Genomic DNA, 21933 nt, shown 5'->3' with positions numbered 1-21933 from the left:
GGTACTGTGATCCTGGGAAAGTGTGTGCATGTGTGTATTCATGTGTGTGTGTGTGTGTGTGCAATTGCAAGCCAGGAAAAGTGCTCATGGGTGAACTGGTGTGTGACTGGCATGTGGACAAGTGGGCCTTCCCCACCGAATAGGGCAGGAAGAAACCTTGGTGGGCAGGAAGGAATTGAAACTCTCATCACGAGATCAGGGTGAGCGGTGGAAAGAAATCCCCTGTACCCTGAGGGAGACCTGGCTCCCCTCCCTCGGACCTTGCCCTTCTCTAGCTCAGAGGGCTTCTCTTGATTGAGCTTGGATTGCCCTAAGGGCCTCACAGCTCCTTCCTGGTCACAGTTCCGACAAGGCTGTGGTTCTTGGGCAGCTCCTCAAACCAGCCCGTGTCCCTCAGGAGAGCGAGGACAGCTTGCTAGCCTCCTACTGCCTCCTCCCCTGGCTGGGCCCTGACTCCTCACACCCCCATTTCCTGCCACAAAGGGCAAGAGGAACTGACCCTGTGCAAGTTCTAGAAGGAAGAGGGGTGAGTCAGGCCCTTAGGGGTGTGTGTGGGGAGAGATGGGGAGCTCAGAGGCTGTGGCTTCGTGGTCACCATGTGGAGGAAAGTCCCATCCTGTATGGCACTGCTCCATCTTGGAGCTGCAGAGGCTGCTACCCTGCAGGAAGAGGGTGGTGCTGCTGTCTTGGCACAGGCCACTCCCCTCGTATCCTCGGGCCCACCCAGGATGGGCTCTTCCTAGGCCCAGGGCAGGGGTAGTGAGTGAGGGAGAAAGGAGGAGGATGTCTGCTGCCCGTTTCCTGAGCAGCCCAGTGGCTGGAACACTGGGGCCTGGTCTCCTCAGGGTGGGGCTGCTGTGTAGGATGTGCCAGATGTTCTCTGCACAACCCTGGGGGCACCATTCCCATCCCGGGAAGCCTTATGCCTTGGCTGTGCCCAGAGGCCAGTCTCTCCCCTACTGGTTGGTGCTGATAGGGAAGACGTTGGCGATGAAGGATGCTGGATGTGAGAGATGTTCCAGAAATGGGCCAAGAGGAGAGCTGGGTGAGCTTACCTAAAGCCATCAGGGGTTTCTGAGCCACCACTGGGTGCCCAATCTCTCCTAGACAGTGACTTCAACAATTGGGAGAGGGCTCCAAGATTTCTGCTACTCATCCTCCCAGCTTGAGTCTCAGGAGCTGTGACGGCTAGAAAGTTCTGGAATCGCCCTGGGGCAGGTCTGATAGTCATTCTCTGCCCCCAGCTTCCCCAGGCTGTGGGGTTGGCTTAGCACTGTTTGGGAGTGGTTCATCACATGGGATTGGACAGCCCTCTTGGGCCTATCAGGGTTAAATAGGCATCTCAGGACTGAGAAATATTCTTCTGGTCTGGTTCCTCCCCCTTAGAGGACTTGTGGGAATGGGGTGGACAGCTCTTCTGCTAGAACGAGCAACCTCTGGGCTGAGGGCAATCTGACGGCCCAACTGATAGCTGCTTCCCGGTGTCTGCTGGGCATACAGTGGGTTTGCTTACGTCGAGGTCCTACTCCTTCCCTCAACAGGTTTATAATACAAGACAACGAACACTGGACTAGTAACAAGCTAGGCCTTGGCCAGTAGCACAACTTTGCAGCTCCTGGCAGATGGGGTCCCATTCTTAGCATCACACCTGGTCTCTTTAGCAGGCTCACTCTTAAGACTTCCCAGGGGACACAGGGCAGTGTTCCCTGTGTGTCCTCACTCTAGCCAAGGGACATCTCCCACCTGACTTGCCATTTGGTCCTCAGGGGGCCCTCAAGTGTCTCCCTCTCAGCCCAGGAAGTAGGGGTTGGGAAGCCCCCACTGGGACGGAGGCCTCCACTCAGGTGGGCTGCAGAACAAGTGGCAGGGTCCTGAGACTTGGGGTCTCCCTTCCCTGAGCTGTTTTGTGAGCTGAGCTGCTTGGGCCTCTATTGTGAGGAGCAGCTGCCCTGTCCTGCAAGGCAGGCGAGTTGTGTCTAACCAAGGCGGCCACCTCTTCCCTGTCTCCCCGCCACCTCACCCACCCCTTTCCCTAGGGACACCATTGCTTCTTGTCAGGGGATAGTAGCCCTGAAGAAAGAACAAAAATTGAACACGAGCCTAATAACCGCCCCATCGAGCGCCCGGCTCAGGTCTGTAATTTGTCTGGTTCTTCGCGGGGCTGGCTGCGTGATAGAAGCACTGATGCCTTTCTGCTGAGATTAATGATGTCCTGGCGGTGGTAGGCGGGAGGCCTGGGCCTCTTATTTTTTGTGCCATTAAATGACATCCGGAGACTTCCACTCAGGAGCTGAAAAGCCCTCGTTCCATCACATCCAATTACTCCTGGAGAATATTTGCTGAGTGGCTGATCCTGCTGGCTTGAGAGGCTTGGGGCAGAGGGGACCACTTTGACTTTGGTAGAAGTGAGGATAGGGATGCTGGGGGAGGGGGGAGGGAGGAGGGTCCAGAGGTGGGCAGGGGTTACCCGGCTCTTCTGGAGCGCTCGGAGGGCTGGAGAGTAGAAGTGCAATTCCTATTTACCCAGTAAATGGATCACCCATGCCTCCCTCTCTCTTGGGGTGGGGGGGTGAAGGGGGTCGGGTGGGGAAGGGGGTGGGAGAGAAGGCTCCGAGCTGTCAATTTCAGCTTCCGGTGATCAATTCCAGGATTTGCTGGGGGTAGCCGGCTGGAGTTCTGGCTGATATTTGGGGATAGTCTGTGGTTTCCCGACGATCTGTTCAATACTGCCTTGGACGGGTGATGTTTGGCTTGACCGGGGCGTGCTTCTGACCGGCCCGTGGAGGGTGCAGGCAGTTCCCAGCCTGGGGTGCCTGTCTGAGAGTTGCCCAGGATGGCCCCATCTGGGTTGCTGCCAGGCCCCCAGTCCTACCCGCTCTGCCAGGTGGGTGGGGCCCTTGGGAGGCAGAAGAGGGCTGCCTGACACAAGCCCACACAGTGACTCAGGGGCTGGGCCCCTGGGGGTTCTGGGGCCTGGCCAGGTGAACCACCATGGGAGGTCATGGCAGGGGGGAGGGGCTGTTTTGCAGTGGGCTGTGTGTGTTTGTGTGTGTCTCTGTGTGTGTTTGGGGCTGGTCTGCAGGCGGGGGCCCCCTTCCTTCCATCTTTGCCCACACCATGTACTTTTTCCTCGCTGCCACCAGGCCTGGCAAGATTTTCTCCCAGCCTCTGTCCCTCCCCATCAATGCCTCCTATGTTGACACTGCTTGGAGTTCTGCTGCCTTCCTGCCCTTGGCCTGTGCTTTCAAACATTTCCCCTGCAAAGCCCATTGTCTCAGTCACCCATGGTGCCACCTCAGGCCTTTAGAGGCCACAGGCGAGACTTAAACCCTGCTGTGTGGCAAGTCTCAGCCCAGGAGTTGCTCAATTCAGGTGTGGGTGGTGCTGGGGAGTGGGTTATGGCATCTGGTCCAGAACCCAGGAAACCTCCTCTACCCCTCCCGTCCCGTTTTGCAAGGAACAGTCTCTCTGCAGGTCTCTGAGGCTGCCCCAGCAAGGCGGTGACGGAGGATGGTGTGGCCCGTTAGCTCCCCTGGCACCGTGGCACCATCCTGGGCTCACTGCCTCGGAGAGGCACATCATCTTGTGGGGCACGGAGGGGATTTCCCCAGATCCCTTGTGAGAGGAGCTTGAGGCCGTGAGGCTGGCTCGTGACACCTCCGGGCCAGGTGGCTGAGATGTGGCATGACGCAGACCACAGTTCCCCGGGAGTTCTAGTCTCCACACAGTGCTATAGCCTTCTCCGGGGAAGGGGCCCGGGAGCCCACAGCCTCAGGTGGCTGCTGCTGCTAGCCAAGGGCACCCAGGGCTTTAGGATGGACTTGCTTACTCTTTATCCCCACACTAGAGCTCAGATGTCTGGTGGTCTGGGTGAGGGGAGAGGGAATGTGGGTAAGTGGGCGGTAGGAGCAAAGAGCCTTACCCAGAAGTCAGAGATCTTTGCTATTAACTGTGGATCCCTAAGCCATCAGGGTTCTGGGCTTCAGTCTCCTCATTCACCCAGTGGGAGTGAATGAGTCTCCTCATTCACCCAGTGGCTATGGTCCTAGCACCCCACAGGGTCTGGCAGCTGAGTGAAGGGACAGCCAGGGAAAGGCAGGGCAGGCTGGTGGAGAGGCTAGGCACAAGGGGTCCTTCCCGCCTGCTTGTCGTTGGGACAGGGAGCATGTGGAGGCCAAAATTGTCAGTTGTGGTCATGGTGCTCACAGGGGTGGCAGTCTTTTCAGGTGTTAAAGGAAGTTGATGATGAATTGAATATGGGGGTGTGAGAATGTACAGCTGTGTGTGTGTGTGTGTGTGTGTGTGTGGCTTGTACATGTGCATACGTGGGTGTGTCCCCTACACAAACATCCTCATTGACTGCAAGTTCACAGTGGGCAGAGCACAGGGCCAGGTGGTTAAGAGGAAATATCCGGCAGAGGTGAGCTTTTCCCTCAAGGAATTTAAAGCCTCATGGTGGAAGTGGGACCTGTGCAAGTGAAAAATGATTGAGTAATACAAAAAAGATGAAAGTGGGTGAGTAAGGAGGCACAACACAGTGTCACTGAGCACGTGGAAGGAACACCAGCAGTGGTGGAGGGCAGGGTCAAGTTGAGATAAGACTGCCCTGTGGAGGGACAGCCCTGGTGGCACAGCGGTTTAGTGCTGCCTACAGCCCAGGGCGTGATCCTGGAGACCTGGGATCCGGTCCCACGTTGGGCTACGTGCATGGAGCCTGCTTCTCCCTCTGCCTGTATCTGCCTCTCTCTGTGTGTGTCTCTCATGAATAAATAAATAAAATATTAAAAAAAAAAAGACCGCCCTGTGGAAAAGTATCATGGGGGGTGGGGAGGGCAGGGCTGGTGTTCTGCAGGTAGGCAGGGCCATCCGGCTCGGGGAATGGGAGAAATGGGGGAATGGGAGAAATGGTCTGCCCGGATCAGTGGGCTGAGGGGGAGCGTGGTGGGCTCCACCACGGACTTAGACAGCAGGAGTTAGTGGGTGTCTGGCAGCCTATGGTATAGATTGGGGCCCAGGATGGGGTGTGAACCAGTACTGTGTGTGCGGGCCCTTGTTCGCACACGTCCCTTCAACTCATTCAGCTGGTTCCCCTACAAAGTAGTAGGAGCCTAGGTGCCGAATCCAAGGCGGCTGTGTGGAAGAAGATGCAGGGGTGAACCGTCAAGAGCCACAGATGAGCCCCAAGGCCAGATTCTGGGCTTTGGACATAGAAGGTGCAGGGGGGTGGGTATGAGAGCTGGGAGAGGTTGGAGGCAGAGGTGCAAGTCCAATGTGTTGCAGGCCCAAGTTTGGGAGGGTGAGGTGTTGCCTTTGGGATAAATGTCAGTGGAACTGGGCCAGCTCTGGTCAGAGGGCTCCCTTAGCTTCACTGTTGTTCACTGTTTGGGATGTGGTCATGCTCCAACTATCTGAGTCTCTCCCTCCACTGGCTCCATGAGGTCTAATTATCCACAGAGCTACACCAGGTGAGAGCATACATCCATGGGAGCGGGCACCTGGTCCACACGGCTCACTTCTCTGCCCACAGCACCTACAACACTGCCTCACACACGCTCGACATCATCCCAACGAATGCAGAGGGCATTTGTGAATCATGCCCAGCATGCTGTGGGAAAACCAGCAGGGAGAGGAGGGAGCTGTGTAAAGGCAGGAGGGGTGGGAAGGCAGGGCTTCATAAACTTGAAGCAAGGTGTCTCCAAATCCCCTTCTAGGGCCCTCACTATGGTCCTGGCAGATCAGCGTCTGAGGGAGGGCTTCCACCCCGAAGTGTGTGGAGTTGGCTGGGCTAGGCAAGTCTGATCACTTGCTTGCTGCACTTGTCTCACAGCACTTGGGGGTAGTTGGGGGGACTTGGGAAGCTGGGAGCAAGTTTGTTAAGTGTCAATCAATGGTAGACCAGCTAGTCCAATCCCTTATCTTGATGATGTAGAAATTGAGGCCTAGAGATGTGAAGTGGCTTGTCCAAGGCCACACAATGGATATATCAGGGTATCCCATCTGCTGACCCCATATCTGTTGTCTTGAGGTCACAGAATAGCGAAAAACCTTGGAGAGGATTTCAGTCCCTGGCACTGAGCAATGTTCCCCAGCCCCCATGGTCATACAAGTTCAACTAGAATAATGTCACACTTGCTTCTCATCCTAAACTGTCATTCACACCTAAGTCCTAGGGAGGAAAGGACCCAATAGGATGGGCTCAAGTCAACTGTCCTTCAGGGATGCCTTTCTACCTGGCTCTTGCATACTGGCTTTCCCCTTCAATCTTGAAATCTGTCCCTGCCTTCCTTGTCCAGGAAACACAAGTGGCTGGTTCTATCATATGTAGCCTAGGACTCCCCTGTCTTTCCGAGGATACCTTCCCATGGGGAGAAAACTAGACCAAAGTAAGGCCCAGGGCCTGTGTTCCTTGGCTCCAGGTCCTGGGCTCCTGAGGGCTGGCCCAGCCTGGGGCTCCCTGCATCCACAAGCACGGTGCAGGTGCTTCAGAGAGCGCCAGACCTTTGGAGTTCTAACGAAGTGCAAGGGCGGCTTCTGCTACTGCCATGGCCCCCCGGGTTCATCCAGGCACACATCTCCATGCCTCTGGCGGCCTCCTGTGCTGTTGCTCCCCTCAGTCCAGCCCACCGCTCCAGCTTAGTCAATTCTAAAGGGTGGCTTTTGTGTGTCGCCTCTCCTGTGGGCTATGTCTAACGGCACTTCACGGTGCCTGCCCAGATCATGCCTCTGCTGGGCTTTCATGAAACTGCGCAAGCTTCCCCCTTTCTCCTTTCACGGCCTCATTGCCTCTCACGAGGGGTGCCCCTTCTCACTTTTAAAAAATTATCTTTGCATCTGTGGTTTCTCCAGCCCAGGGCTTCCTCTCTCTTTCACTGAAGAAGTCAAATGTCCTGCTTCTCTGAGGCCCAGCCCAGGCCGCGCCTCTTCCACGTAGCCTCAGGGCCATCCAGACTTGTAGATCATCTAGGTCCAACCCCTCATTTTCTAGACGGGGAAACCGAGGCTCAGAGAGGATAGCTGATTTGCCCACACATCACATCACTAGCTGGAGACTGGCAGTACAGATCTCCTCACCCTGCAGTAAAATACCTTTGCACCCTTCCTGGCTAAAGAGGGTGTGTCTTCTTGGAGGGAAGGGGATCCTAGGAAGGTAGAGACAATCCCTAAATCTACTTAATCTCCAGTTGTCTTTAAAGCCAGAAACATGCAATTAAGTGCTTAATTATAAGCTGCTTTGCATTGTTATTTAAGTGTTTTCAAAGTAGACTGTAAGCCCCCTGAGGGCAGGGAACATTCCCTGTGCAGTGGAATCAGCATCCTATCCTAAGCACTGAAAGGTGTCATATGGTGGAATTGGAACCCTGGCCCGGCCAGAGAGCTCACCTGGGAGGATAATTTTTCCACCTCCATTTCTGGCAGCAAGCAAAATGGCACAGAAGTCAAGAGACTGCCAGATGCAAGCCCAGTTCCTAAGTTTTCACATAGATCAGAGGGGTGTGTGTGTGTGTGCACACACGTGCATGTGTGTACGTGTATGTGTGTTGAGGAGTGTGCATAACAAACTGTGGTTTGGGCAGAGACTGGGGGGACAATAAATGGGTGTCAGTCTAGATAGGTTTTGAGCCTCTTTGCTGCTGCCAGTGTCATGGGAGGGGCACACGAGCCACCGTGTTTTCTGGAGGACCAGCTAGGATCAAACCCGAGGACCGCAGCCATGGCAGGGCCAAGTGTCTGCGACATGCCCCTCCCTTCTTCCTTTGCCCCTTTCATGCTCCTCCTGGCTTCACAACCTACTGTTCTCTCCTTCCCCTGCCACCCCACCCCTCAGAAAACACTTGATTCTGCAGGGGTGGGGGTGGGGGGCTCTTTCAGGGGACAGCCTGAGCATTACCTCCCCTCCCCCAGGGTGTGGGCTTTGTGACCTCGATGTCTAACGTGGGTCTCAGAGGCACTGCCTTACTCTGTGGGGGAACATGGTGGGCTGAGGTGCTAGTTCCCAGCTCCCAGAAAGTGCAGTGCCTGGATTGGTGGAAGGGAGCTCACGATGTCTTCTGTGAGATGGATCCAGGGAACTGGAGAAATTCATCTTGGCTTGGGCAAGATACATTTTTCTTGTCTTTCTTTGTTTCCAGATTTGCAAGTGTGTCTCTGGGAAAGCAGTTTAAGCAGATTTACAGATTGGCAAGGTGCTGAGGGCACCTGGGGAGGGTTCACCAGTGGAAAGGTTGCACCAACTCTGCTTTCAGGGCAGCCCAGAGCCTTCTGTGATTGGTGGCTCCTGCTTAGCACACCTGAAGGCCTCCTTCGTTCAACCTCTGGGGCCTTGGGCAACAGCCTTGTAACAATACCTTCCCTGGCTTCCCAGTAGGTAGAAGTTGGTCAGGGTCACTGGGTGAGAGCAAATGGCTGATGACACTCACCCACCCACTCACCCTCCTGCCAGCCAGGGGGATGTGCTGTTTGTACTCTGGAGATGGCATCTGTACTTTCCACGTTATCTTCCCTTCCCCCCAAATGGGGAGATGATAGAGTGCACAGAGCATATTTTATTTCCCATTTTCCTGGAGAAAAATCCAAGGCTCAGAGGAAGGGCATGGCTCACACAGGGTCAGGTGAGTCGCCTGAGGCATTGCAGTGGCCAGATGTCCACAGGTCTTCCCGCTCCCCAGCTCTGGTGGCTACAGGGAGTGGATCCTCTCCAGGATACAGAAGGGCTGCTCAGAGAAGCTAGTGGAAGGCGCATGGCTGGGGAAGTTTTTGCTGCGCCATTGAGGTAGTACTGGGCAGACAGAGCAATTAACGACCAATGAAGACAGACTGGCAGGGTGGCATTCCAGGGCCTTCTTGCCCAGATCAGACTCAATTATAGGGTACAATTACCTGCAGAAGTGCTGCGAGGTAGCTGCCTGCACATGCCATTCAAGGCTGAGTTGGGGAAATGCTTCTCTCACTGGCTCCAGTTATTTCCTTTGGGACCCGGCCTTATAGACCTACCCACCCAACTAAAGCCACCATCTTGGTCTGTGGGACTTGACTTACGTCTTGGGGGAGATTCCATCCAATGCCAACACCTTCTTTAGGACACTCATTCCAGTCTACTGCCAAGAAAGGCCACCCTTTGACTCTGGCCTCCAAGGCTCATGGGTAGGGGTCAAGGTCCCAACTTCCCCGTTCATGCACAAGCATCCACTTCCACCCCAGAATTCACACTGGCTTTGGCAGACGGGAAGGCCTTACCTCGAGTTTTATTCTCTTTGGAGTGGAGAGAGATGTTCTTTCCTTCCTGAAGATAGACGAAGAACTGGTAGCGGTGGAAGCCAGTTTGTGCTGGCGGGGAGGGAGGCTGGTAGGCTAGGGGCAGAAGAAGGACAGAGGGTAGGTCCCCAGTGCACAGTACCCAGGGGCTCCTGGCTGCCCTGGGCCAGAGGAAAAGAGAGTTCTCTGTGCCTTTCTTGGTCCCCCTCAACTCTCCTGGGGTCCCAGCTGGGAGCTTACCCATTGCTAACCTTTAGGATTTCTCTTTGGCAGGATCTCAGCCTCGGTAGCTTCTTTTAGGAAGCACCTTATCGGGATCCCTGGGTGGCGCAGCGGTTTGGCGCCTGCCTTTGGCCCAGGGCGCGATCCTGGAGACCCGGGATCGAATCCCACATCAGGCTCCCGGTGCATGGAGCCTGCTTCTCCCTCGGCCTATGTCTCTGCCTCTCTCTCTCTCTCTCTGTGACTATCATAAATAAATAAAAATTAAAAAAAAAAAAAAAAAAAAAAAAAAAAAAAGGAAGCACCTTATCTTGGGCAGTGCAGGGAGAACGAGGTGTGGGCTGGTTGAGGATTTTGGGCGCTGGTGGGACTCCCGGGCCTTTCTTGGCCAGTGGGTGTTGGTGTTATCCCTTTGCTGCTTTAGTGTATCCTGATGGATTTCCTGCCTCAAGAGAAACCCATCTTCCTCTGTGCGAGTGTTTGGCAGTGGATTTTTATTTATCTTTTCAGCATTTCCTTATGAACTCAATTCCCAAAGAAGCCAATTTCTTGGCTGGATCCGGAGGATCTGGAAGTGGTTACGGGGGTGGGTGGGACTCGGTTCAAAGGTTTGATCATGGAAGTGTAGGATCTGGGTGCTCGGGGCACTGGAGCCCACTCAGGCTCTTCCGGAGGAGAAGGCCTATCAACCCTCCCTTTTGCCCTCAGTGCAGGAGATAGGTCTTTTTCTAGGGTAGAGGAGAGGTGGGCTGGGGGCACCTCTCCTTCTTTCCCAAATCTATGCAGGGGTTTTGTGGGCCAGACTTTTGTGGTTGGTTCCAGTTGGGCCTCCTTCCAATCTGTGTGCCTCTGCCTCCTCCCCTTCACTCTTCTCATCTCCCCTTTTAAAGAGCCAGGAATCTTCCTGGGGGTGGGTGGGGATGGAGTGTTCACAGTGAGGATGCTGGTGGGAGGAAGTGTCGGTGCTTTATGGCCACCTCCCTCTCCCGGTCATTAGACAAGAACCACTCGCTATTTGGAGCCTTTGGAAGTGTTCCTCATGGTGCACTTCCGGACACGGGGGCCTCCAGCATGTTCACGGCCAGGGGAATTCCTGCCTAGTCATCTCTCCCTGAGTTTCTGATTGCAGACTGATACAGGCGCACGTGTGTGCTCCGAGTCAGAACAGCACAAGGGGTGCCAGGAGCCATGTGAATTTGTATGACTTGGGGTCTATACTGGTGCAGGTGCAGGTGTTGCTAGAACTGGTGTGATGGTGTGTGGAGAAACAGAAGTGGCTGGGTCAGCTTTTGGCAAGGCTGGTGAATGCGTGGATTGCCAAGTGCACTTGAGGGTGGGCACACTCCACGCTGCCAAAGAGCTGGTGTCCGTGATTCTGTGTGCATGAGGCTGCAGTTGGAACTCACTGCTTCTATGCAGCTGGGAATTTGTCCTCAGGGGAGTGGAGACTGTACCCCTCTCACTAGGGCTTTCCTGAAGAATCATCCTCCTCAGAAGTAGAGATGAGGGGTCATGAGGAGGAAGGAAAGGGATACACACATGTTGAGCCACTTCTAGATGCCAGGCCCTGGCTACGTACCTTCCTCTGTGACATCTCCTTAATCCTCGCCACAACCTGGTAAGATGAGTGTTATCCCCATTTTCTGGATGAGGACGTGAGGCTCTGAGAGGTGAAATCAGGCCCATAGAAGTGGTGAAGCTGGGATTTGAACCCAGGCCTATCTGATGTCTGACCTCACATTGTGTCGTGGGACTATGGGGCTCATCTGTCTTTTTTGCTCGGTCCTTTTCAGAGGCCAGGTCCGCACCTGAGCATCCCCTTCAAGTTGAGTAGAGGGCATGGTCTTGCAGGGGGAGTCCGAGGGCGAATGGAACTGGGGATGAATAGGGATGGGAAGGGCAGGCATCCGAGAAAAGGGAGGTCTCTGGAGCCTCATGCCAGCGCATCATGGCACTGGGTGCAGGGGAACGCAGGGAGGCAGGCTAGGGAAGGGAATGACCCTGCCAATCCCTCCAGGAGAACAGTTACAGGGGCTCTCCCCGCAGACCCCTGCATCGAATGCTGGCCCCACCCATTACTCCTTGTGAGCCGTGGGTCATGTTTTGTTCCTGGGTTTCGTTCTCTTTAAAATGGAGATATTGGGATGCCTGGGTGGCTCAGTGGTTGAGGGTCTGCCTTTGGCTCAGGGTGTGATCCTGGGGTCCTGGGATTGAGTCCCATGTCGGGTTCCCGCAGGGAGCATGCTTCTCCCTCTGCCTATGTCTCTGCCTCTTTGTCTCTGTATCTCTCATGAATAAATAAATCTTTAAAAAATAAAATAAAATAAAATATAAAATAAAATAAGATAAAATAAAATAAAATAAATAAAATAAAATGGAGATGCTGGTGGAAGCAGCCTCCAAAGACCAATGTGACCATTAAATAGCAGTTAGTATGAGTAAACTCCTAGGTTGTGTGCACTTTTGCACCGCCAAGTCTCAACATTAAGTTGCATTATTATGGTTCTTGTGGTCATCACCGCTGCCCTGGCTGGGGCAAGGGATGTGGGAGGGTCGTACTCACGTGACAACTCCTGGCCCTGGAGCTTCCCTTTCTTTATATCAGTGCCCTGAAATGAGAGACAGGCATAGGTGTTGGTTCCCCCTGGGGCAGCAGCAGGCCACACCACCACCACATTTCAGTCCAAGTGGGTTTTGCTAACTTCTTTCTCTCCCCAAGGGAGTAAGATAGGAGAGTAGGAACATGTATGGCTGCTCCTGGGACATGTTGCCAGAACAGACTATGGGGTTTGAAATGGTGCCTCAGGGGGTCCAGGGAGAGAAGATAGACACGGGCATTGCTGAGGGTGGCCTGGGAGGAAGAGATGGATGCCATGACCACTGGAGAGAGCGAGAGGACATTTCTGGAAGGGCCGCTCCATTCCTATCACCTGTGCCCCTAGACTGGGCATGGAATACAGGTCTCTGCCCATGGGGTCTGGTCAGATCTAAGGCAGGGGTTGACAATCCTCCCAGAGGCCAACCCAGCCTCTCAGACTCTCTTTGGGGCCTTCAGAACATTAGGCTGATGGCTGCCTGAGTCCAGAAGGGCAGAGGCCACTGATTCTGAGGCAGCTTCTTCCCCAGCCTTGACTGGACTCAGCCCATAACCCCTGGGCAGATTGTTTGGCCTCAGTTTCCCTCTTCTTCCTTCCCTTCCCCTCTCCCCTCTGCTCCGCGTCTGTGGGATAATGAGGTGATCCCGGGGGCGGGTGCTAATTATTGTTTGTGCAGGACTGGGAGATGCTTAGATGAAAGGGACTGGAGCCGGGCCCCTGGGTCCGTGCCACAGCTCGGGGGCCCCTAGGTGTGGGGTTTTATGGCCTTAATGATGGTGATTAGCATGGCTTTTCATTGGTTCTGCCAACACCTAACAGTGCTCTGGCCACCTTTCCACCAAGCCCTCCTGGTGTAGCCTCTGCTACTTCCCCTCTCAGAGGTGCTCAGGATGAGGGTTTGGGAGTGGGGAGCTGTGAGATTTCCTCCCATTTCTCTGCAGAGACTCTCAGGGTCAGCTGGGGGACCCAACTCCTAGTTGGGTTTACCTGCTACACAGTCAAAGCCGCACCCCCCGCCCCCTTCTTGAAGCCTCCTGATGTCTTCCCCTTTGTGCTGTAGCTTGTCTACCAACTGTTCTTACTTTGGGCCTCCTTGGCTAGAACATCTCCTCCCCCAGGCTTGTCTCTGTCTAGGCTAGGAGACAGTTGGTTGGGACAATGGGTGGGAGACTGCAGAATGGGGCCCTCCACCCTGGGCCGCCTTCCTACTTGGTTTTCCTCACCCTGAGCAGGTGAGATCTCTGTCCTCCGGCACCCTTCCAGCAAGCCGCAACAACTCCCCCCCCTTCCAGTCTTGTTTGCTTAGGAGCATCCAGGCCGACTTTAAATTTGGTCCCTGGAACAGCAGGGCTCATGCCAGCTCTGCCTTGGCCCACTTTCAGCAGTGTCAGGCCCTGTCTTACCCAGGGCTGGCATGGGGCCCAGCTGTGGCCAGCGGTTGAGAAGCCAGTGGGTACCAGGGCAGGGGAAAGGGGTTGGGGAATGGAGGCCTCTCTCCTTGATACCCATCTGGCTCAGGAGAGGATGTGAGGGCCCAGGCCCTAGCAGCCACTCTCCCAAAATAGCTGTCTGGCTCTCTGGCAGCTCTAGCATGATTGAGAGATGGGGGCTAAGCCCAGGGCGGCCCAGCCCAGCCTGCTCTGCGCTCCCAGCCACCCCCTCACTCCTCTCCAAGTCAGCCCAGCCAGCGGTTTGTTTAAACAAAACAATAGCAACCTAAGCAGGCTGTTTCTTTTTAATTCCCCACAGGCTTGGGTCCCACCCAGAGTGATAAACAGGCCTCTCTCCTCTGAGTGAGGGCAGGGAGGGCTGAGGGTGGGGGCTGGGGCCCGTAAGGTCAGGGAGTTTGTGCAGAGCAATGTGGAAAGTCTGATCTGTAGCCTTGATCAGTGTGGAAAGGCTGTCCTTCCCCTCTTTCACTCCGGGGAGTCTTTTCTCATCAACTGGGGCCAGCTTGGCAAAGACGTACACACACCCGCACACTTGTGGATTCATTGAGTAAAGCCAGCGGCCCTTCCTGCCCACCTTCTCTGGGGGAGCTGCCCTTGAGCTCAGCTGAGGCAGCTGTTGGGGTAGCTGAGAGGAGAGGGCATTGATGGCTTTAGAGTTCTTAGGGTCTCTCTGGAGCTTGCCCTATGGACAGGTGCTGGTCCTTGGAAGGATGAGCAGGGAAGGAAGGCTCTAAGGAAGGATCAGGCTGTAGAGACTGCACCCCGCCCCGCCCACCCCCGCCCCCCAACCCTTTGCAGAGCCTGTGGTCTGTGTGGCTGGTATTTACTCAAGCTGGGTTGAGGATTGGCTAAGTTTCCTTTGGCCATGAACCTCACTGGTCTCTCCTGCAGGGGGTTGGTGTGTGCTAAGCTTTCTACCATACAATTAATATGTGGCAGGGGTCTTAGGAAGCCATAGTCAAAGGGTGAGGATGTTGACTCTCCAAGGAGCTCAAACTGCTTGTCCAGAGCCACAGAGCTGTGAGTGGGAGAATCCCAGAACATTCCAGGAAGAAAGAGCCTTAGACCCTTTGACTTTTGAGACCCACTAGCTCAAGATCTCATGTCTTTTACCCATAGTGCCATCCTATGCTTTTTCTACAATGTGATGACAGTCCTGTCACTCCTCCAGGCAGCATGGTTTTTAGGAAGACTATTATTAAAACACAGATATTACTTGGGAGGCCTGGGGCCGCAGTGGAAGTGGTTACATGGTTCCCTACCCCCCACTCTCCAGCCCCCATATGAAATCATGAGCTCTCCTCAAGTGTCTCCATGGACTGGAGTACCTCATTTAACCTGAGATGACCTTAGAAAGCTGGAAATCTCTGGGGATGGATGAAATTCTGGAACCTTTCTGGCAAGGTGGGGGTAGGGTGGGGTAAATCTTTGATTCTGAGCACTTCCTAGAAAGGGCCCTGAGGGTGGGCACTGAACCCAGCATTTGAGGGACAGATCCCACACCTATCAAGTCTGAGACAGTTTTGGAAAGAGAGCGTGTAGCAGGGAAGGGGCTGCTGAAAGCTCCCCAACACCCTGGCCTCTTCACCTGGTGCCCACCTTCCTGGCCTTCCCCCCTCCCCTAGGTATCCTGCTCTTCTTTCAGATGGGCCCAGCCTAGACAAAACCGCCTTTCCCGTACTATAGCTAAGACAGATTGACATTTTCAAAATGAGCTTGTTGAAATGCTAAGGTTAAAAAAAGGAAATAATTATAGAAATTATAAACAGTGTAGAAATTGGCAGGTTTCTGATCCCTAAGAACGCTGGAAAGCCCAGAATGGCTTTTTCAGGGTATCAGTGCAGGAACACCCGAGGTGTTAGGGCAGTGTGCTTGGGAGGATGTCTGCAGTCCTTCTAAGTGTCAGAGACTAGATGACCTCTTTTCCTTATCAGCATCCTCTGTCAAGGGGAGGGAAGGAGGAAGGGGTTGGAAGATTGTTCAGTAGGACCCTGAAATGCGTAGGATATGAGTGGTCTCCTCTTTGAAAAAAAAAATAGTCTCATCTTTCTCATACAAGTTGGCCCTCAGTGTGTGTGGGCACGCATGTGTGCATGGGTGTGTGTGCATGGAGGCTCTGTGCATGACTGTCTGTCATTGGAAGAGGCACATGTTATTATTCTAGTTGCAAAGAAGAAGCTTGACTCTGGACACACTGGAGGAATTTCTGGGTTTATAGATGTGAAATTTCCTTTCCAACTCTCTCATGCCTCAGAACCCATGGCTTCTCTGTCAAGTTAGTTTGGAAATGGCATGTGAGATGCTTCAGAGAAAAACTCCACTGAGAGTCACAGCGACCCTGTTCTTGGTCCAGGGCAGATACAGACTATCTTCCCAGACTTGCTCTGACCAAGTGGTTTCTGGTCAAGTAGAGAGCACGGTGCTGGAAGCTGGGGTCTGCTCCCCCTACTGTTATCTGACATTCGTAATGAGCTTCCAGCATGTCTTCTCTAGGGTTCTAACCGATGGATCCATCTCACAGCAGCCCTTGCTTGGGAAGGGTAGAGATCAGTCTCCCATTTCACTGGAAGAAACCCAGAGAAGCTATAGCCTCTCAAGGGCAGGGACAGCATCCTTCCCATCTTTGTAGCCCTTGAGATGCTTTGCATAGAGCAGGATCAGGGGACGTTGCCAGTGCCCGGCTCATTCCCTACCTCGGTGCTCTCCAACTCTACTTCCAATCTGCTTCCCCTGGTCCCAGGGCCACCTCTGGCCTCCAGAGCCTGCTTCACCACCTGCACAGTAGGGCAGATGTGTAGGGGTATTAACATCCTCTGGCAACAGTTCCTAACCAATGGCTGATGGGAAATGGTGCACAAATACTCCAGCTTCTTGCCTCTTGGGGGGAATGACGGAGTAGCATATTTCATACTGGCTCTGAGTACCCACCGTGGAACTCGTTTGCTCCTAGCCTCCTGTCTTACCCAGTCCTTTACTGGTGCTTCCTCATGTCCCTTTGAAAATACACTACTTGCTTTAGACTCCTTGTCTCGGGCTCTGCTTTGGGAGAACCCAAGCTTAAATAGACATTTGTGGAAGGAGTAGAGAGATGAATGAAGCCTTTGTCTGTGGTGTCATAGGTAGCTGGCCTCAGTGCCAAGACTAGAAGCCTCTACTCCTGACTCCCTGTCCCAGTGTCTTTTGATGGGACCACACTGCTACTGTCTGGACCTGGATCCTTCTGCCCTCCCAGGCAGGGTCCCAGAGATCCCCGACACATTAAGCCTTTACAGTACCACAAAGAGGCGAGCCAATTAGATGAAAGACATCTCCATTCTTTGTTTCTTGTCCATGGGGACAGCCAGAGAGCTACATTTCCTGAGGCTCCAGGGTCCTGGGACACCCCTTCCCCAGCCCAGAGAAGCCTCAGGTGAAGGCTTCTTGAAGCACGGGGGCCAGATTTGGGTTGTGCAGCCTGATGAGTAGGGAAAGGCTCAGCGCTGGGCCCAGCAGGGAAGCCAGCACTGTGTCCTCATTCCCCTTCAATTACCTACAGGCAACTGTCCGCCCACCTGGGCATTTGTGGAGGCCCCAGGTACTCGGGCTCACTGACCCCCGGAGCAGAGGGTCAGCAGCACATTTCCTAGAGTCTGTGGGAGATGATTTAATCTCTTCCCCCACTTCTTCCCATCTAGATGGGAGGATTCAATCACTTCTCCTGCCTGGCTGCAAACCTCGGGCAGAGTGGGAAGTTTCACTTTTTGATCTGGGGGTGGGGGGTGTGGAGACAGGGCAGGGTGTGGGGGGGGCTGTCAGAAGAGTCCTTAACTTGAAAGGTGAGGTGCAGAAAGATGTGGGGATGAGGAAGAGCGAATGGAGACATAAAGGAAACAGATCTTGGTGGGGAAGGGGGGGGGGCGGGAAGGGGAAAAAAAAAGGGAAACGGAAACAGAGTTCCAGGCTCTCTGACGCTGGCACCAAATGAAAAAGCTCCTTGCTGTTTTGCACAGCTGCCTGCAAGCTGCCAAGTGGCAAAGGATCCAGGAAAAGGCACAAGATTGGAAAGTGCTACCCAGCAATCTGTGTATTCTGCAATTAAGAAGGGGTAAGTGAGTGGAAGGTACTGACAGCTCCCGGGCTCCAAGGTCTCCAGGGGCTGCGGCTGCCAGGCCACCTCACACCAGCTTGGAGAGGACCCAGCTCTGGAGACTAGTGCCTGCTTCAAGGGAGAGGCTGTGATCAATTAATCCTGTGGCCTGCTTTTTTTTTGCCCCGAGGCCAGGGAAAGAAGGGCCGGCCACCGAGGTAGGTGAAATGGAGTCTGTGGGAAGTGGTGAGGAGGAGTCACGCACCTGAGCCCTCCTGGGAGCTGAGTGCTTCTAGACCCCGGGGTGTAGGATGGCCAATTATTTTGTGCACCAGTCTCCCTCAAGAAGTATTAACATCGAAGGGCTGATAGGCCTCTTCCTGGCGCCTTCATGGGCAGTGGGGCTGGGTGGTGACAGTCTTTAGAATGTGCCAGTGGGTGGCCTGAAGATCTGGTATCTTGGCACTGACTGGCAACGGACCCCTGGGTTTTGACTCCTAGTCTGTCTTCGGATCTGGAGTCAGTTACCTCCCTGGGACTCCAGAGGCCAAAATGGGGAGAGGAGGGCTATAGCTGAGGGAGGGGGGTGGAGATTATCTGCTTCTTATAACTAAGTAATTACCCAGATAAGAGAGAGGAGCTTCACTCAGGGCTTCACCATTCTTCACGACACTGGGTTAAGGGGCAAGATTTCCCAAGGCCAAGGTCAAGATTGTCTGTGGCTTATAAAGTACAGGCTGTCCAGGCCCTTTGTTCCGGGCAGTGTGGAAGTACATGTGGTTTCCAAATAAGTCACGCTGTCTTGCACCTGTGTGTATGTGATAACATCTAGTGTAGAGCTGGCCCTTAGGGATGATGGCTGGGGAGATGGGTAGATAAATGAGTCAATGAATGAGAAGCGCTGGGTTGGAGGCAGAAATATGAATGAGGCACACTTTATGTTGTTGAGGAACTCATGGTCTAGGGTGGTAGACAGATCAATGAAGAAAAAACAAACTCTATTATCGGCCTACATAATTGAAGTCTACAAGTAAGGGCTGGAGGAGTTCAGAGAATAGAAGTTGTAGCTGCCTGGGGGAAGTGATCAGGAAAAGCTATTGAAAGGAGGTAGGGGGCACCTGGGTGGCTCAGCGGTTGAGCACCTGCGTTTGGCTCAGGCCATGATCCTGGGGTCCCTGGATGGAGTCCCGCGTCGGGCTCCCTGCAAGGAGCCTGCTTCTCCCTCTGCCTGTGTCTCTGTCTCTCTCTGAGTCTCTCATGAATAAATAAATAAAATCTAAAAAAAAAAAAAAGAAAGAAAGAAAGAAAGAAAGAAAGGAGGCTATCCTATCTGGGCCTAAAGGATATGTAGGAGTTTTTCAGTTTTCTAGGAGACCAGATAGGGAAGGGGCAGCTGAATTAATTAATTGATTAATTAATTAATAAAGGGGAGCTGCATTAATAATGGATAATTATGTAAACAAGATGTGAGGGGAGCAGGTGGGTCTGGAAGAAAGCTTAAGACAAGGGTGGAAATGTAACCTAGGGCTAGTTTTGAATGGCAGGCAATGCTTCTGAGAATCAAAACTTTGGGTCAACCTAAACTTTGGGTCCATAGACCCAAGGCAAGACTTTTTCCATGTGCTTAGCCGCTGTGTGCCCAGGAGAGTTATGGGGGGTGGGCAGTGGAGCTGCCTCTGGTCAAGAAATTACCTGGACAGGGCCAGGCCTTGGGGCACTGCCTATACGCAGGTCAGAGCTGCATGGAGCTGTACTCCATCGCCATGGCTTCATTCAGTGTGGGTGACTCTGGGGCCCCCAAACCCAAACACCTCCCTGTACAAATGATAACTTTGTTTCAGATCATGAAAGTACTATACCTCATTGCAGAAAAGCTTGAAAACACACACACATACAACAACTAGAAAGAAAAAGAATCCCCTTATCATTCTTTGTAGAGATAACTGCTCTGAGAACACCATGGCTCCCTTCCCTGCATTTGTCCCAAAGCTTCTTGTCCCACAGGTGCCAGCTTTGAGCCTCCGGTCCTCTCTGGGGCCTGCATTAACTGGACTCCCCTCTGACCTCCCGCTCAGATAATCCGCCCGAGCCGCTTTCAGTGTCTGAAGCTCACAGACTGGTTTGGACCTCAGGAGGTGGAGCCGCTACTCTTCGACCCTTGCCTGTCACAGGTCACCTATTCCCCGGATGCAGCTCCAGGGCAGGGTTAGAGAGTGGGAGTGGGAAGGAAAACAGGATCAAGAACACAACGTATAGTTTTCCTGAATCTGCTCCACTTAGAAATAGACAAGATCTATTAAGATAGCTCGAGAGCGGGATCCCTGGGTGGCGCAGCGGTTTGGCGCCTGCCTTTGGCCCAGGGCGCGATCCTGGAGACCCGGGATCGAATCCCACGTCGGGCTCCCGGTGCATGGAGCCTGCTTCTCCCTCTGCCTGTGTCTCTGCCTCTCTCTCTCTCTCTCTCTGTGACTATCATAAATAAATAAAAATTAAAAAAAAAAGATAGCTCGAGAGCAAGTATCCTGAGTTGATAGCTAAGTATAATTATTGTGCGTCGATGTTAGTTGAGACTAGAGACTGCCATTTCTAGATACCTAGAACCAAAGCCGAGGCTTTCAGAATCAAAAGCGGGTCTCTGGAATGCCTCAATTATCTGGAATCATGTAGAGAACTGGCTCTTCTTCGTAAGCACACGTCCCTGATCACTTGAATCTTAGACTTCCAGTGCCCGAACTCCTTTGATCTTAACTACTTTGGTTAGTGATCTAATTAAACACTAGTTCTTATCTTCTTACACACACACACACACACACACACACTGGAACTACCTTACGTAATTTTAAACATCGCTGTGGTTGTCACAGTGAATAACCAATTCTGCACCCTGCTACAGCACCACTGTGATGCTGAAAAACAAATAAAAGGAATGGGCCATTTGGCCTTGTGCCTGCTCAAACCTCCTTAGGAGTCAATAATCTAATATTTGTGTGGTCGTGGTCACCACATGAAGAAAGGGAAACACCTCTTGCCGGGTGCCTCCAATGCCCAGGCATTCCGCCGGCGTCTTAATACAAGTTCGCTCCCTCTGGTCCCCGCCTTCCGGGACCTTTCCTGCTCAGGGGCAGTGACCCTCACGAGAGGCATCCCTGGGAGGCCAGAGGTCGCCTGCCCTGCTGAAGGAGTCGTGCTTCGTGGTCTCATTCTCGGCTGCCACAGAACTAGGGAAGGGGTGCCATCCAGTTAGAGGCAGCCCTGCTGCATGAGCGACTGAGCTGTTGGCGCGGCCGTCCGAAAGGGCAAACTGGGCTTCAGTCCAATGTCATTACCAATCAGCTACATGACTGTGAGCAAGACACTTACTTTCTCGGTGTCTCTGCTGCTCTACCTACCGAGCGGCAATGACGATGATGCCTGCCCCCCTGCTTTCCCCATGGGGCTGTCATCAAGATGAAATTAGGAAGAGAAATATTCTCCAGCCCCCCAGTGCCATCCTAGTGCAAGGGTCATCGTGGTTCCCCTTCCCCGGGCCACCCACTGGGGGAAGGGTGGGAAGGAGACCGGGAACCCATCCTGCCAGCCCCCTCGTGCTGCGGCAGACCCGAGAAGTCTCCTGGCAGGGTCAACCTCATGAGGCTAATGGCTGTGCCGTGGGCTTGGAGGTTACTCGGCTGTGAACGTGGGCCTGTCCTGCTGGGTCTGCACTCACCCGGGGTGCGCAGAGCGCGTGGCACATGATGTTTATTAATATGCCTTGATGAGGGGCATTAATATCTCTTAATGACACCATCTGAGCCCGGCCTCCTTCTTTCTCTCGCTCCTTGCTCCTCATTCCTGTCTCCCCCCCCCTCCGCCCCCCCCCACAGAGACACACACAGTCACAGAGCAAGTGAAGGACAGGAGAACGAGCTGTCAAGCTGTCGGGGAGGAAGGGCTCCGATGGGGGTCCAGCCACAGGGACAGACAGAAGATCCTGGGTGCGGGAGGCAGGAGGATGCTCGGGCTCTGCTGTTGGGTGGAAACTGGGCCAGAAACTGCTTGGCCATGGGAGCAAGGGAAACAAAACTGTGGCGAGACCTTTCCAAAACTGGTGGGGAGGAAGGGGAGTGGCAGGGGCTGAGCCAGGAGCCCAGGAGCCTCAGGAGCTGGGGAGGGGCTGGGTTCCTTCATGGGAGTGGGAAAGGGGAAAACAGTGAGTCACACACACTCACACATCTTCACACACTCATGTCCATTTGTGCACACCCATCACTCACATACATGCATGCTCAACATGCTCACATATACATGTCCACACACGACCTCCACATTCACATACTTAGGCACACATGCCACACATACCCCCTCA

At 53.7% G+C, this 21933-nt stretch overlaps 1 protein-coding gene and 1 long non-coding RNA gene across 11 annotated transcripts in view; one reads left to right on the top strand and one right to left on the bottom strand.

The window, feature by feature from the left end:
• Window positions 1-21933, bottom strand: part of PEBP4 (phosphatidylethanolamine binding protein 4) — a 247315-nt gene that overhangs the window by 1959 nt on the left and 223423 nt on the right. For all 9 annotated transcript variants that reach the window (XM_038573813.1, XM_038573809.1, XM_038573814.1 and 6 more), the window contains 2 exons: window positions 12038-12083; window positions 9235-9348 (listed from right to left, as the gene is read on the bottom strand). In XM_038573813.1, coding sequence (XP_038429741.1) covers window positions 9235-9348; window positions 12038-12083 — 160 coding nt within the window. The remainder of the gene's footprint in view (window positions 1-9234; window positions 9349-12037; window positions 12084-21933) is intronic.
• On the top strand, window positions 656-20014 carry LOC111092334. 2 transcript variants are annotated; one of them, XR_005378684.1, is made up of 3 exons: window positions 656-1045; window positions 17512-17606; window positions 19664-20014. It is a non-coding gene; the product is annotated as an uncharacterized LOC111092334 (long non-coding RNA). The 2 variants fall into 2 exon arrangements; XR_005378685.1 differs by having other exon boundaries at window positions 19593-20014.

This window comes from Canis lupus, chromosome 25, assembly GCF_011100685.1.
Source record: "Canis lupus familiaris isolate Mischka breed German Shepherd chromosome 25, alternate assembly UU_Cfam_GSD_1.0, whole genome shotgun sequence".
Taxonomy (NCBI): domain Eukaryota; kingdom Metazoa; phylum Chordata; class Mammalia; order Carnivora; family Canidae; genus Canis; species Canis lupus.
The sequence above is the reverse complement of the archived record's forward strand: the minus strand, read 5'-3'. Positions and strand labels throughout refer to the sequence as shown.